This window comes from Heterocephalus glaber, unplaced genomic scaffold (genome assembly GCF_053883595.1).
Source record: "Heterocephalus glaber isolate CG9 unplaced genomic scaffold, H.glaber_assembly_v1.0 deba00001504, whole genome shotgun sequence".
In the NCBI taxonomy this organism is placed as follows: Eukaryota; Metazoa; Chordata; class Mammalia; order Rodentia; family Bathyergidae; genus Heterocephalus; species Heterocephalus glaber.
This window is the reverse complement of record NW_028258324.1, coordinates 74,763,461-74,777,105: the sequence shown is the minus strand read 5'-3', so window position 1 is coordinate 74,777,105 and position 13,645 is coordinate 74,763,461. Positions and strand designations below refer to the sequence as shown.

The 13,645-nt window shown below is 57.4% G+C and overlaps 1 protein-coding gene across 10 annotated transcripts in view; it reads right to left on the bottom strand.

Moving 5' to 3' along the window:
* Positions 1-13,645, bottom strand: part of Ano10 (anoctamin 10) — a 158,678-nt gene that overhangs the window by 11,558 nt on the left and 133,475 nt on the right. For 5 of the 10 annotated variants that reach the window (XM_087186892.1, XM_087186895.1, XM_087186896.1 and 2 more), the window contains one exon: positions 7,061-12,404. The exons of 1 other annotated variant lie outside the window; for it this stretch is intronic. In XM_087186892.1, coding sequence (XP_087043018.1) covers positions 12,312-12,404 — 93 coding nt within the window. In that variant the 3' untranslated portion in view covers positions 7,061-12,311. Of the gene's footprint in view, positions 1-2,557; positions 2,843-7,060; positions 12,405-13,645 lie in introns of those variants that run through there. 4 more of the 10 variants (XM_004835075.4, XM_021257730.2, XM_021257747.2 and 1 more) reach the window with 2 other exon arrangements.

The following is a 13,645-nucleotide window of genomic DNA, read 5'->3' as shown; positions in this document are numbered from 1 at the left end:
GTCGGATTTCAGGGCAGTCCTGTCTGGCCTGTGGCCCAGTGTCTGAAAACCATTGCTTCATGCACTGTTCGGTTTTCTGGCAAGAGGGCCGACCACGGTCCCCTCCCGCTGTCATGGCCGCCAGTGAGTCTCAGTAACAGGCTCCTCCCCTGCTTCTCTGCTGGCTTCTCCTCAGTGTGAGAAGCCGGGGTCTTCTTGTGACTCTTGTGTCCCCGTCTGTCCCCACTAATTCTCTGACGTAATCTCCTCTCCACTCCCAGGTCCCCGACACCAGTGACGGCCTTGCTGGCTCCTCAGCAGGTGTGCCCCCCCCCCCGCCCCGGGCAGCCTCAGCTGGGCCTGGCCTGGCTCTTGGGGCCTTAGTGCCCACCTGGAGAGGGGACAGTGGCCCTGTGCCTGCCCTCTGCCTGTCTGGTCTCCCGGGGCCTTTCCCTCATAGGGTGCAGGTGGAACAGAATCCATACTGTGGTCCTGCTAGGTCCCTAGAGGCCCCTGCTTCTGTCAGGTCCCCTCTCAAGCCACTCTCAGGTGCCGTGTGGAGGACGGAGGGAGAAAACCTCGCTGGGGTCATGCTGTCAGGCACCGACTCTGTGAGGCCCAAGACCGTCTGGATCTTTTTGGCCTGTGCCTCTGTCCCTCGTCCTCCTCCCTGGTTTCTTGTGCAAGGAAACAGGAGCTGCTGGCTTGGGCTGGGGACAAGGCAGTAGGGTTGAGGGCCTCCTGCAGGTGCCACACCAGGTGAGAGCTCACTTGGGCCCATGGGCCTGTTTTCTCCCCATAGCCAGGACAGCAGCAGGAATCTGGCCTGCAGGGCACACCCAGGGTGTGGGGGCAGCAGGAGCCCCTCCTGGGTCCTGTGTGTCCGAGGGGTCGGGATGAGGTGACCTGGCCTGGCTGCAGCTGCTCTGGCCACCTATGGGACCTGGTGATTGTCTGTCCCACCTGTGGAAGGAGGCGAGCTCGAGGTGCGTGGACAGGTGACAGAGGACGCGGTCCCTGCCGCCGTCTCTGGAGGTGGAGGCATCCAGCCCAGCTGCCACAGTGCTGGCAGGGACGGTGTCCGCGAGTCGGGGGCGCTTCCTGCCTGCCCACAGGGTGACCCTGGGCGGAGCCCCACAGCTTGCTGGGACCCAGCCGAGGGGACCTTCTCCTATGACCCGCCCCACACAGTGTGCCCCCGCCATCCCTGGTGACAGCCCCTCCTTGGTGACAGCTGCATGGTGGCTGGGAGAGCCTGGGCCTGGGGTCCAAGCTCCCCACGGCTGGGCGAGTCCCCCTCGCTGGCTGTTCTGTGGAGCTTTGTCCCTGCCTCCTGCCCACTGTCAGGGAGTGGGTGCCCCTCTCCCTGCAGCCTGAGGAGTGTGGGCTTCCACTTGCCACGGTCCTCATTCCCACTGGGTGGGGGTCATCGGGGGTGGCCAGGAGCCCAGGCTGAGGGGAGCCCACCAGTGAGAGCACGGAAGAGTCAGCAAGGCGAGGCTTCCAGCTGGAAGTGACCCAAGGGGCAGAGGGGACCCTGCGAGCCAATGTGGGGGACAGTGCCCCGCACCCTCAGCTCAGTCAAGGGGCGCTGGTGTGTGGGCAGCAAAGGGCACGGCAGTTCCTGTCCCATCCTGCCAAGCGTGCCACCTGGTTTCTGAGCAGGGCCACAAGCGGATGCCACCTGTGTACGTGGGGTACAAGTCTGGCTGAGCAGTGCCCCGGCTGGTGGTGTGGCCAACAGGGACAGAGGCAGAGCTGTGAGCACAGATGGCTGAGGGGCCCCTGGTGCCCAGGACCCACCCTCACAGCCAGTGTCCACATGACAGTCCCCAAAGCCAGGCTCTGGCGACCACAGGAGCTGGGCCCGGGCCCTACCCGACCCTGTCCCTTCCCAGCGTCTCGGGGCAGGCTGGGCGATGAGCCCTCTGGCTCAGGGCACTCGGGCCTGGGGTGGCTGCCACCACCTGATTCCTTAGGACACGAGCCCTGCGGAGGGGCCGTCCTCACTGGTGACGTGGCGGCGGGGAGCCGGGCTCCCAAACACAAGGGACTTGGAGGTGAGGGCGGTGGCGCGGAGCCGCTGGTGGGGACAGGCTCAGCCCCCTGCCCGGCCCCAGGCCTCTTCGCCAGGGCATTCAGCAGCCCACAGTCTGAACCGGGCTCGGGACAGAGGCCCCGAGCCCTCCCAGCGGCCGAGCCTGTCAGTGGGATGGGGGATGGCACCTCCACTGCGGCACGAGCCCCCAGGGCACCTCAAGTGGCAGCACACTGCGCGAGCAACTGGCCTCGCGGGCCCCCCGGGCAGTGGCAGAAGCAGCAGCAGCAGCTCTCCCGGAGGCCCGGGTCCCCACCTTGCCTTCCTGTCTCCCCCCTGCGCCATTATGCTGAATATTTGAGTCGGGGTCTTGCTGAGTCACCTGGGATGGGCTCAAACTTGTGACCCTCCAGCCTCCGCCTTCTCAGGAGCCGGGATCCTGGATGTCTACCACCAGCCACTGCTCTGCCTTTGCCGATCTGACCCAGGTTCACCTTAGAACAGAGCAGTTCGGGGCCCATCTGGGCAGGGAAGCCAGAGTCAGAGGTGTTAGGTGGCCTTTAATGCTCGTTGACACCGGGAGGAGGCTCAGGGTAGGGAACTGTTCCCCTTCTGCAGGGCAAGCCCTGGTGCAGCAGGCAGACCGTGGGGCCTTGTGGAGAGCCTGCCACAGGGCGGCAGGGGCGCTCCGGAGGCAGCAGAGGGCGTGGACGGCTCCCACGTGGGCTTGGCTTGGTGACACGGCAAGGGACAGGCGTGGGGATGGGCTCAGGCAGCCGTCTCCTTCCCCCCTTCCTTCAGGCTGTCGGCTGCCGGCTGCACCTGCTGTTGAGAGAGCACAGCGTGGCGTGAGTGGCCTGCCTGTGCCATGGGCCTGGGCACCGCCTGCCTTCGTCCTGTGGCCCAGGCTGTGAACCGGCCCCCCGCAGCCGGGCTCGAGACACAAACCCGACCAGGCCGGCTGTTCACTCAGAGAAACAAAGCTGAGCGTGGGCCTGTGTGTCCGTCCCCTGTACCCGGGTTGCTTCCTGCGGCTCTCGGGGCCACAGAGCAGAAGCGCCTGTCTCCTGCCCCACGGTCGCTGCCCCGCCCCAGTGGCTTCCTCCTCAGGCGGCAGAGATGGTGGTGGATCCGGGTGAGCAGGGTGGGGTTCTTTCTGCAGGCCTGGGTGACTGGTGACAGGCCTGAGGCCAGCCCAGGGCCTGCCCTGTTCTGTGGCCGCGGCCCGAGGATGTGGAGGCTCGGCTGGCGCAGGCTGCACCCTGCTCAGGCCCCCACAAGCTGCCCCGCCTGTCGGCTCCGGACGGATGCCGCTGTCCCACCAAGGCAGCCTGTGAGGGCTGAGCTCGGTGGCCGTCAACGCGTGAGGCGGGAGGAGAGCGATGAGCCGGCGGCCTCTCCTGGACGACCAGGAGCACCGAGCACCCAAGGCTGCCCGCGTCCGACTCCGCAGAGGGACTCGGAGATGAGGCCGGCCCGCTCTGTGCTCTGTGCCGGGGCTCCCCACTTGCGCGTGTGGCTGTGCTGGGGGAGCGCCCACAGTGCCGGTGAGGGGACCCAACAGTGCCAGGCCGGCGGCCCCTCCCCTGGGTCCCGCCTGCCCCACCGGCCAAAAGCCCCTTCCCATCCCCCATCTCTCTGGGCCCCAAGCGGGCCAAGTGATGTCAGAAAGCGGACAGAGCACCACCCGGAGCTGAAGCCTTTCCCTCGTGCCAGCGCCAGCCGGGCTCTCCACCGCCGCCTGCCCCTCCGGCCCAGGCTCTGCATCCGCCGGTCCCTTCCCCACGGGGCGGCTGCCACCGGCACACCCCTGCCTGCTAATTCCTGCCTGGGTGTTCAGGGCCTGTGTGCGGTCTTCCTCCCGGTTTGGGGCTTTGGGTGTGGCTCCAGCCTGGAGGCCACCACACCACACAGCTGTCTGTGCGGCCCACGCAGGCTCAGCCATGCAGCACCAGCCCCAGGCTGTGCCGGGCCTCGGGCCTGAGGCCTGTGTTCCACTAGGCCCCGAGCTCAGACTCTGCCTCTGCTGACCCAAGACTTGGCATCTTGGCTGAGGACCCAAACTTCCCTCCTCTTCCCCAGAAGGAACCGAGTCCTCAGCCCAGCCAGCACCTGCAGGGAGGAGGCGACCGACCACAGAGGGGAACAGGAGCCCGGCAGGAGCTGAGCAAAGTGCAGTCTCGGCACACTGCCGACAGTGGCCAGGAGCGGGCAGGGCAGCGCTGTGCTTGGAGAAGTGGGGTCCCCTGCACCCCGCCAGCGTGGGCCTGCAGTCGCCAGGGGAGGGCAGAGGCGGCGCAGGGCTCTGATCACCTGCACTGTAAAGCAGTCTGAGGCCTCTGGACGGGAGCAGCCCTGTGAGGACAGGTGTGGCCCCATCTGTGGGTGAGGAACAACACTGTCCTCCACTCCAGGATGGGCTTAGTCTCCTTCCTGTGTTCCGGGAAGAAAGGTAGGGGCGTGTGTGTGTGTGCACGTGTGTGCGTGCGTGTGTGTGTGTGTGTGTCCCCGTCCAGGACTTCACACTAGGTCTACTAAACTTTCAAGCAGGGTCTTGCTAAGGTGACACCATGACTCCACGGAACATCAAGCACATGTTCCTTCCAAAGTGTCTTATGGTCTTAAATAAATGAACACCCAGAAAATGTTTCAGGTTTGCCAGGGTTTTCACCTGCAGTTTGTCTAGCCCATCCTTGTAATCTTGAACAAATCCAAAGTCCCCAGTATTGCTGGGATCTTCTGCCAAATGGTGTCTGAGGGTTCAGGCCTGGGACGCTCTGGTGTGTTGGGGACCCAAGCAGTCCCACCTGGGGGGACCCTGGGGTGACAGGGGCCGCACCTCAGGATGGACCCGGGGAGCAGGACATGTAGGAATGAGAAAGACCTTCACTGCCCGGAAGTCTGCTATGGTGGAACCTTGAAAATTCAAGGAGGGCTCTAGGGGTCAGTGTCACAGACCAAGAGGCAGGCGTTGAGGTAGGACCAAGGCATGAGGTCAGCCCCTTCATGAACGGACTCGGTGCCCGTGAGCGACAGGAAGCCCCTCAGCTCCTACCCCTCAGGCTCCCAGCCCCAGGCGCTGTCGTGAGCAGGACACCTTTCGAGCCAACACGAGGCAGGCTGTGCCTTAATCCTGGGCTTCCCAGCCCCAGAACTCCGAGAAACGCATTTTGATTGCTTAAAAAGCGTTCGGCCTCAGGTATTTTGTTACAGCAGCCTGAAGAGGCCTGTGTGGGGACCCAGGGGGTCCGGACTGTTGTGCCTGGCAAGCTGGTGAAGACTCCTGCAGACTCTTCCAAGAGCTGCAGCTTCAGCCTCCAGGATGTAGTCAGCATTGTGTAATTGCCAGCAAATGCACCCTGTACCACTGAAGGAATTATCTACCTCCTCGGGGTTGGGGAGAAAAACACTTTTTCTCTTATTACTTCAAGTAGCACAGCAGCTAAAGTGAGATCAACATTTTAGCCATTCTCGAAAGTGCATTGTGCAATAGGAGGAGAAACAGCTGAGCTGGACACCCTGGGAACCCTAGAAACAGGCTCAGGGGCAGCAGGAGGAGCCCGAGGGCCAGCAGAGCCCTTGCCTCACCTTCGGGTGCCTGGGGACTGCGGGCCCTGAGCAGCTGCTGCGTCTGAACCCACACAGCTGCCCCGGAGACAGGAGCCCACGGGGCAGTGCTGGGGCAGTGCTGACCGAGGACACGCATGGAGGGCAGTCTGCTGCCGAGTGTCCTGGGCCAACGCGGGCATCCCAGCGGCGAGAGGAGCCGCCCTCGGTCTTTGAGTCTAGTCTGAGGCGAGAGGCACACTGCTGCCCCAAAGCCATCAGCACCGGGGGGAAGGTCCCACAGCTACGGAGGGAGGAATCGGCCCAGCAGGGGACAGGGGCGGTGCAAGAGGGGCTGGGAGTCTCCCTGGAGCACAGGACTCCAGGGAGCTACGCTGCCCTTCTGTGGGGTGAAAATTAGTTCTCGGCTCTGGCCAAAGATGACGCAGGCACGGAGTTCCTGTCCCACGCCCAACTCCTTTGTCTGAGGGGACGCAGCGTTTCCCACCCGCTGCCCCGTCATCCTCTGCAGTGCAAGGAGCCTCGGTGAGGACGCAGCAGTGCAGGGACTTTCGGGTGGCCTCGTCCACCCTGAACCAAGGCCAAGGACTGGGCGGGGGGCCAGCCTCGGCTGCAGGAGCCCCGGGGCCCATGGAGATGGTACGGGGAGCTGACCCGCGGCTCCTCCCTGCAGTGTCCCTCCCTCACCGCACGCTCCCCAGCAGGCACACAAGGCCTTCCCAAGGCTCGAGCCAGACTCCAACATCGCTGGGGCAGCAGCACCTGTGCCACCTTCCTCGGAGCAAGCGCGGGTCGCCAGGCTCAGCACACACCATGCAGTTGGGACGAGAGCACAGCAGAGCCTGCTCCGCTCCGGAGGGCCCCACGGAGCTGCCTCGGGGCTGCAAGTCAGCAGGAGCCCTCAAAGGGCAGCACGAGTTTCCAGGAAGATGGGCAAACGGGAACAAGGGAGGGAAGAGGACATCTGGGGACAGGTGCAGCTCCACGGGGCCAGTGGGCCGCACAGGGCAGTCAGGTGGGTGATGCGAGGGCTGCGGACCTGCGACACCATCTATCTGGGACAGCAGGCTGACTGCAAGAGGGAGCAGGCCGGAAAGAGGAGGCAGAGTCCGGGAGAGACAGGACGAAGACGCTGGGCGCGGGGGCGCACAGTTACAACCCCAGCACCCAGGAGGCTGAGGCGGGAAGACTGCAAGTTCAAGGTCAGCCTGGGCTGCACAGCAAGACTACCAACCAAACAAAAGAGGATCGAGGGTGGAGCCTATAACAAATGTATGGCTAAACCCACATTTCACACACACACACACACACACACACACACACACACACACACACTGGCAAAGTCTGGATGCCATATAAATCACACGCGCAGGCACTAGAACTCCGAACCCTAAAGGAAACCTAAAATAAGGTCCATTCCCATAATCAGTTCTTGGTCACAGAGAGTTCTCGAATGATGTAAAAGAAGAATCTCAGTTCTTCTTAAAGCAGATTTATTACAACAATGAATTAATCTTAAGGCTGCAGTGGTAGTACTGTGGTCTAGCACAGTTTCTGTGCTTTTTCAAGTACCAAATGAACATAGGGATGCAAACTAACCAGCAGTGCAGACTCTGGCTTTGAAAATGCATCTGAGATTTCAAGTTCCAAGACTCCTCTGAGGCCCTGAAGGTGCAGTCCGAGGCACAGCTGCTGGTTCATAGTCCACGAAATTTCACCAAAAGCAGCTTCCAAGTTAGCTCCTTCCATCCGGCCCACGTGTGACCGCAGTCAGTGTCCAGGTTAACACACAAAGGTTACAGGGGACAACGCTATCTGAAGGAGCCACATGGGATGAGCCACCAGCCAGTGACCGCTCCCGCGCTCCTGGCAGATGACTCTAGATGCCGACTGATCGCTGGCCACAGCGGCAGCCCGGAAGTCACTCTCACAGAGCTCCGGACAGCAGCAGCCAAGGCGGAAGTCACCACACTCCGGCACCACTCAGACCAGGCATGGGGTTTAGGAGGGGAGGCGGGGAGTCTGTGGCAGGTAGGAGGAAGGGAAGCACTCTCTTCCCCTCTCTGTAGCCAACTGGTTCTATCTCTCAGGATCTTGTTTCTCTAGCTACAAAATGCAGTTCGTGTTACTTAATTACTTCAAGGAACTGGGATGGATTTTACCTGTTAATTTTTAAAAACCTGAAGGAGGCAGAGGGTGACTTGGGTCCTTCCTTTATGTTGAGTGAGAGGTGGGATCCGTGTGAGATGGGACACTATGTTTCGTACGGCTTTGTGAAGTGACAATAAAATGCAGCCACTCTGTGAGGTTAACTTTTTCCTGCTTCCCAGAATCTACCAGATTTAACAGAGGATGACAGTAAGGTAAAACAAAGGGAATAAGGACGCTGCCTGAGATCTGTTGTTCACTGTATTTCTACTCAAAGCTTTTTTCCTTTACCTGATCCTAACGATGTCCCACTACTATCGTTAAAAAATTTTGCTGTAGAAGATGAAAATCTCCTGCTGACCCCGTCTCTGATCCTGCAGGGCAATACTATTTGGATTTGGTGAACTCTGTGTGAGGGAACCTTTTATGGAATGCACTCTAGTGAGTCCTGTGCATTTACATTTGCTAAAAAAAAAGCCTTCCAGGCCAGCTGCACAGCACACTGTTCTGATGTTCTTTTCTGACCAGGTGCAATCTATATACCTAGCAAGAAGGTAACACTACCAAGTCCATTCCAACTTACCTAGCCTCAGGCATTAACCAGAACAGGACACCCTTGCCAGTTTCAGCATTGAATCGCATAAGAAAATATATTGAGCCCAGCAGTGCTGTTTGTGAATAAGATGTTTTTGATGAAAGTTTCCAAGTGGAGAATATGGTTCCAGGTGGTCCGAGGCATAGCTTTCCTGGGGTGACCCTGCAACCTGTGACCTTGGTTCGGGCACCAAGGCAGGGAGCAGCTCGTGCCTGCCTTGCTGTCCCTGAGAAGAAAGTCGTATGACCACAGGTGGCTGGTGCTGTCACGCCATGTGTGAATGGTGGCTACAGCCGTAGGCAGGCAGGTCCTGATTTTCCAGTGTACATAAGGGCCGTGATGCGAGGGGAGTTGGTTATGGAAAGCTGATGTGCAAAGTACAAGGTGACGAGCGCACTAATCCAGGCCTCACTGGACACTGGACGCTCCACCAAGAACGGAAAGGAAGCGCATGGCACTCTGGAACCGTGAGCACCACCGATGGCAGGGACCTCCCTGCATGGACGGTGAGTCAGCTTTTACTTCGACCATTCAAAAGCCGATCCTGCAGCTGAGGGCAAGTGGTTCTGAGAGTCACAGTACTGGGTGACAGCAGCCGAAGGGAGAGGCAGCCCTCTGGGCCCTGGGGAGATGGAGGGCGGAGCTGTTCTGAGCCAACACCCTGGATTCCCCTTCTTCTCTGCTCCCTGACACAGGGATGGACATGAACCGAAGCCCCTTGAAGTGGCGGGGAGCCCTTCGGTGACATCTTCCCTTTACCCTTTGACCTCAAACACGCTGATGGTGCTGGGTCTGACAGAGGACCATGAGACACTGCAGTCTATTTTAGGGCTCAGGAGTTACTGTTTTGCAGAAAAATCAGTTTGTGGCATTAGCTGTGTGCCCCAACCACTTCTTCCCAAGACTGCCACTGTGTGGAGATGTAATTAAGTCACAAGAACTCGGGCTTTTTCTCGCTCTCTGTAGCTGAGCTGTTTGACTGGAGCTCCCTGTATCTGTGGATAGGACAGAGATAAAGGGCCACAGGAAAAGCTTGTTTAATTTCATTTTTCGTTAGAATATCTTGACTGTCAGAAGCTGGCATCCCATGGCTGAAATAAGACCCTCACACCTGGCCTGGAAAAGACCAAGTCATGAGGCTGGACAGGAAGGAAGTCAGCCCGCTCTGCCCTCCTGCAGTGCCACTGCCTCGTCACCGCGCAGCCGCCCGAGCAGGAGCAGGCGCAGGCGCAGGCGCAGGCAGGAAGGCGTCAGGTGTCCAGGGAGCAGGCCAGTGAGGGCAGCAGACGCCGGAGCTCTGTTAAGAGAAGTCAGGCAGGGCAGAGACACCTGCCAATGCCGTTTCCCACGTGCAGGCCGGGGCTGCGAGGGGGTAGCTGGGCTCTGGGCCATGTGCCAGGCCCTGGCCTGGGCTGCTGAGCACTGTCTCCCTCACTCTCCAGACCAACAGAGCTGGCACTGTTCCGGCAAGCGTGGACTTGAGCTCTGCAGGGGGACTGCAGTCTCTCCGGCTGGGCCTTTCTGCGTCACTTCTCAGGCACAGTTAGCGCTTTCTCCTTTGAGCCATGAAAGAAGCCATACAAACGGCGGACCACTGTCTATGCCCTGCCTGTCTGAACGGCGAGGAGTGGGCTCTCCACGTCATGACCTGGCAGAGCGACAGCAGCGCCCGTGCTGGCAGTGCACAGTCCGGACACGGCAGTACACCCTGTCACCCGGGCTCTTGTGTGCCCCTCTCTCCGGCTTCTCTCCGACCCGCTCTTGGCTTTTCTCTGCCCTCATCCACAGAAGGAGCCCCAGGAGAGGAGGGACAGACGTATGCACCGCTGGTTCCAGTTCAGCTGAAACCCGGCTGCTCGCCTGCCATCTGGCACTGTGACATTTAAAGGGGGCTGGTGTACAATCAGCGTAACTGCAGGATCTGGACACGCTCTTTTGGCTCCTTGCTTGCTGTTACCAGGAAAGTAGTCTGCATGTCTCCCAGGCCCCATTAGGTCGGCTGCACCGCACTCCTGCCCAGGCTCTGAGCCATCCGTGGCCTTCAAAGGGGGTGGCTGGGAGAAGTCACCCTCTACAAGGGGCCAAGGGAGCCCCGGGCGAGAGCACCAACCTGGACCCAGGCCCAGGCCCCGGATACCCAAGGCGGTGAAGGATGGGCACCAGCTCGGGCATCTGACTCCTCCACACTTGTGAGGCCCCGGCCTGCTCCAGGTGTACTCGAAATCTGCCTGCAGTGAGCCGAGAGGCTTCATTTAAGGCCAGGGCTTCAGTACAAACTGTGAATGAAAACGTCAGCTCCTTGGCCAGTGTCTCTGACTGTAATTGTTGAATCACTCACAGTTCTCACAGAAATGGGTTGTGGACAGCCATCCTGGGGCAAGTTTAAGTGGCTTGCACTGATGCTTTAGAAATGGTTTTCCACAGCATACATTAAAAGAAAAGCAGGCCCATTAGGCCAAGAAGAAAAATAAAAGCAACCTGAATTTATTCTTTCATCAAAACAATATCCATCGCTCATGAGGCAGAGAGAGGAGCTTGGAGCTGTGTTTCCCGACATCTGCCCGCTGATCTTCCCTCATGCCTGTGACTGAAAGCAGACTTGCCACTTAAAAATACACCTGCCAGTATTTCCAGCACAATTTAAACAGAGGATTCCAAAAATCTCCCCATACGAACAGTATTTCAAGCATCTTGAATGAAGAGAATTGGAGAGAATCTTGAGATCCATTTATTTTCCAAATAATGAATAAGAAATTTTTTTCCATCTGGTTTGGGGTAAAGGTGAAGCACTGCAGTCACAGCTTCAATAATGGGGCTACTTGGAAGATAACAACCGCCTGTAGATTGCCCCTGAGGATGGCAACAAGAAAACCAATCCAACAGCCCAAGAAACTTAGTCGGAGCCATATTTTGAGAATAGGAAACTACACAGGTTTTTGAAGGGAAAGAGGAGAGAAGATGACATGTTGTGAACTGAATTTCATAGGCGGATGGCACTGTGACGGGCCTGGAAGTTGACTTTTCCTCTCTCCTGCTTTCTTATGAGGCCTGGTCCATGTCACTGTAACTCGACTGTAAATGGCATCACCGAGGATGTGTAAACATCCAGGAAATCCATCTGAGCACAGAATGAAAATCACCCTTCAGTTCCACAGAGGGGGCCTCCAGGAGCCCCCCAGGAAGACCAAGACAGTGCCCCAGTCCCTGGCACAGGGTAAAGCAGCGGTACACGCGCCCGTGTGCTTCGATCACCTCTGGGTGACTGAGGATGTCAAGGCCAGCACGATGCAAATAGTCGGCATCCAGCACTGCTCGGGACACCGTGACCCGGAACACGTGCTTCTGCAGACACAGTTTCCCCCCAAATATTTTCCATCTGCCATTGGTTGAATCTGCAGATGCAGAAGCCATGGGTACAGAGGGCCCACAGTACTCAATATCTGGTACTGAATTTTAATACCTGCACTTTCACTTGGACTTCTGTATGGGCTATGACATATGCTTTATGTCCTCAGAAGCATTATTAGTGTGGAATGATTATTTGCCATTCAGTGGTACCAAAGATTTCTTAAACCCAAATATTTCTTGTTTTTTGCATTCTGTTCTTAGCAGAAAGAGGCAGTTAACCAAGTGTGCTGTTCTTAGGTATTTCTTTAGAATCCATATTACTTAGCCTGTCAGACGCTGTACGTTTAGCCTGATCCAGTCACATCCCTGAGATCCTGTAGCATTGGAAACCAACAGAAAAATACTATTTACTATATTAGAAAAGAGATTTCCTATTTTAGGGTTCAATAATAATTAAAAACAAAACTTTAAAAAGCGTGGCTTCCTACACATGCTGTATTCATAACTGTTTCCTAAATATAATTTGCAAATATTACAGGCAAATGGTAATTTCAAAGGCAAAGGATTAATGCTTAGTGTATAAAAGGGTACAAAGGTAGGGGCTCTGCCACTGACCATGTTCATTTGATTCATGATTCACTCCTTCGGCAAATCTAACTTGTGTATGATCAGAATCATTCTGCTCCAGGACGCATCTAGTCTGGTGGTCACCGACAAATTATCTTTGACCTCAATAAAGCAAAGAGTGAATCTTTTTAATATAAAATCATTTATTTTATTGTGGCAAAATATACACAACATAGACTTTGTGCCCTTCACCATTTCAAAGGGCTCCTATGGGGGTGTTGAACATGCACCTCGCTGTGCACACAGCTGTGCCCGGGCTGCCATCAGCTAGAGGGGCCCTGCCGCCCGAGCCTGGCGCCTTGCTGTCATCTTCACATCCACGGGTGACCAGCTACTCGATTTCATCAGCTGACTATTTTCTCCCAAGGAGAAAGGAGCTACAAAACCCGTTAGGATGGTGCTCTGGGCCCTCACATCTCTACACAGACTGCATACATAGGGCACCCAGGGCCTCGTGCACGCCAGGCAAGTGCTCTGCAGTGAGCTCAAGGTCCAGCTAGCCTCTGCAACATCTGCCCTACCAGGCAGTCCTTTACTACCTCAGGACATCTGGGATAGGTAACCATCCAGCCCAGGCATGCCACTGGCAAGGAAGAGCTACTCCTGCACATGTCAGCCCTGAAGGCCCTGTAACTGCTGATCTAATACACAGCCTGAGATTGCAATTCTTAGAACCTCAGCTATCTTAACATATGTACGTATGTACCTTCTTACCGTATATGCTCCTCACTGTGCAGTCCAGGTTGGTCCTGAACTATGTGGCCAGGCTGCCCTTGAACTTGCAATGATCCTCCTGCCTCAGCCTCCCAAGCGCTGGGATGACAGGTGTGCACCAAGCCCGGCTAGATGTACAGTTTGAAGCACCTGAAGTCTCCAGAATCCCTTGTTCTGAGGCACGTTTCTTCTTTACGCATACAGTACAGGTGAATTTAATACAGTATGGGCCCAAGCCTCAGGGCACTCCTACAGCACAGCAACCCAGGCCTCCTGCAGACCGGGCCTGTGCTTTGACCCCTTCGGCCTGGTGTGGGGTACTGACACAGGGGTGACTAGGAAAATGCCAGTTTTATGTCATGCCCCATCCAGTGTGCCCGGTGCCTGCTGCCCACCAGTGCAACTGGGCCTGGGCTTTGTCCCGGTGAGACACAGGGCTCACCAGTCCCTGAATTCATTCTCTTCCTCTGATCCCAGCAAAGCGCGTGACTTGTTTCCGTTTTTGCCAGCGTAGCTATTTTAAGACTCTTCCTTTTCTATCCAAGGACATCATTTGTCATTTATTTAATACACTGGCTTCTGCACTATGTATGAGTCAACAAACTCTGTCTGGGAAGCAGAGTTAGCCC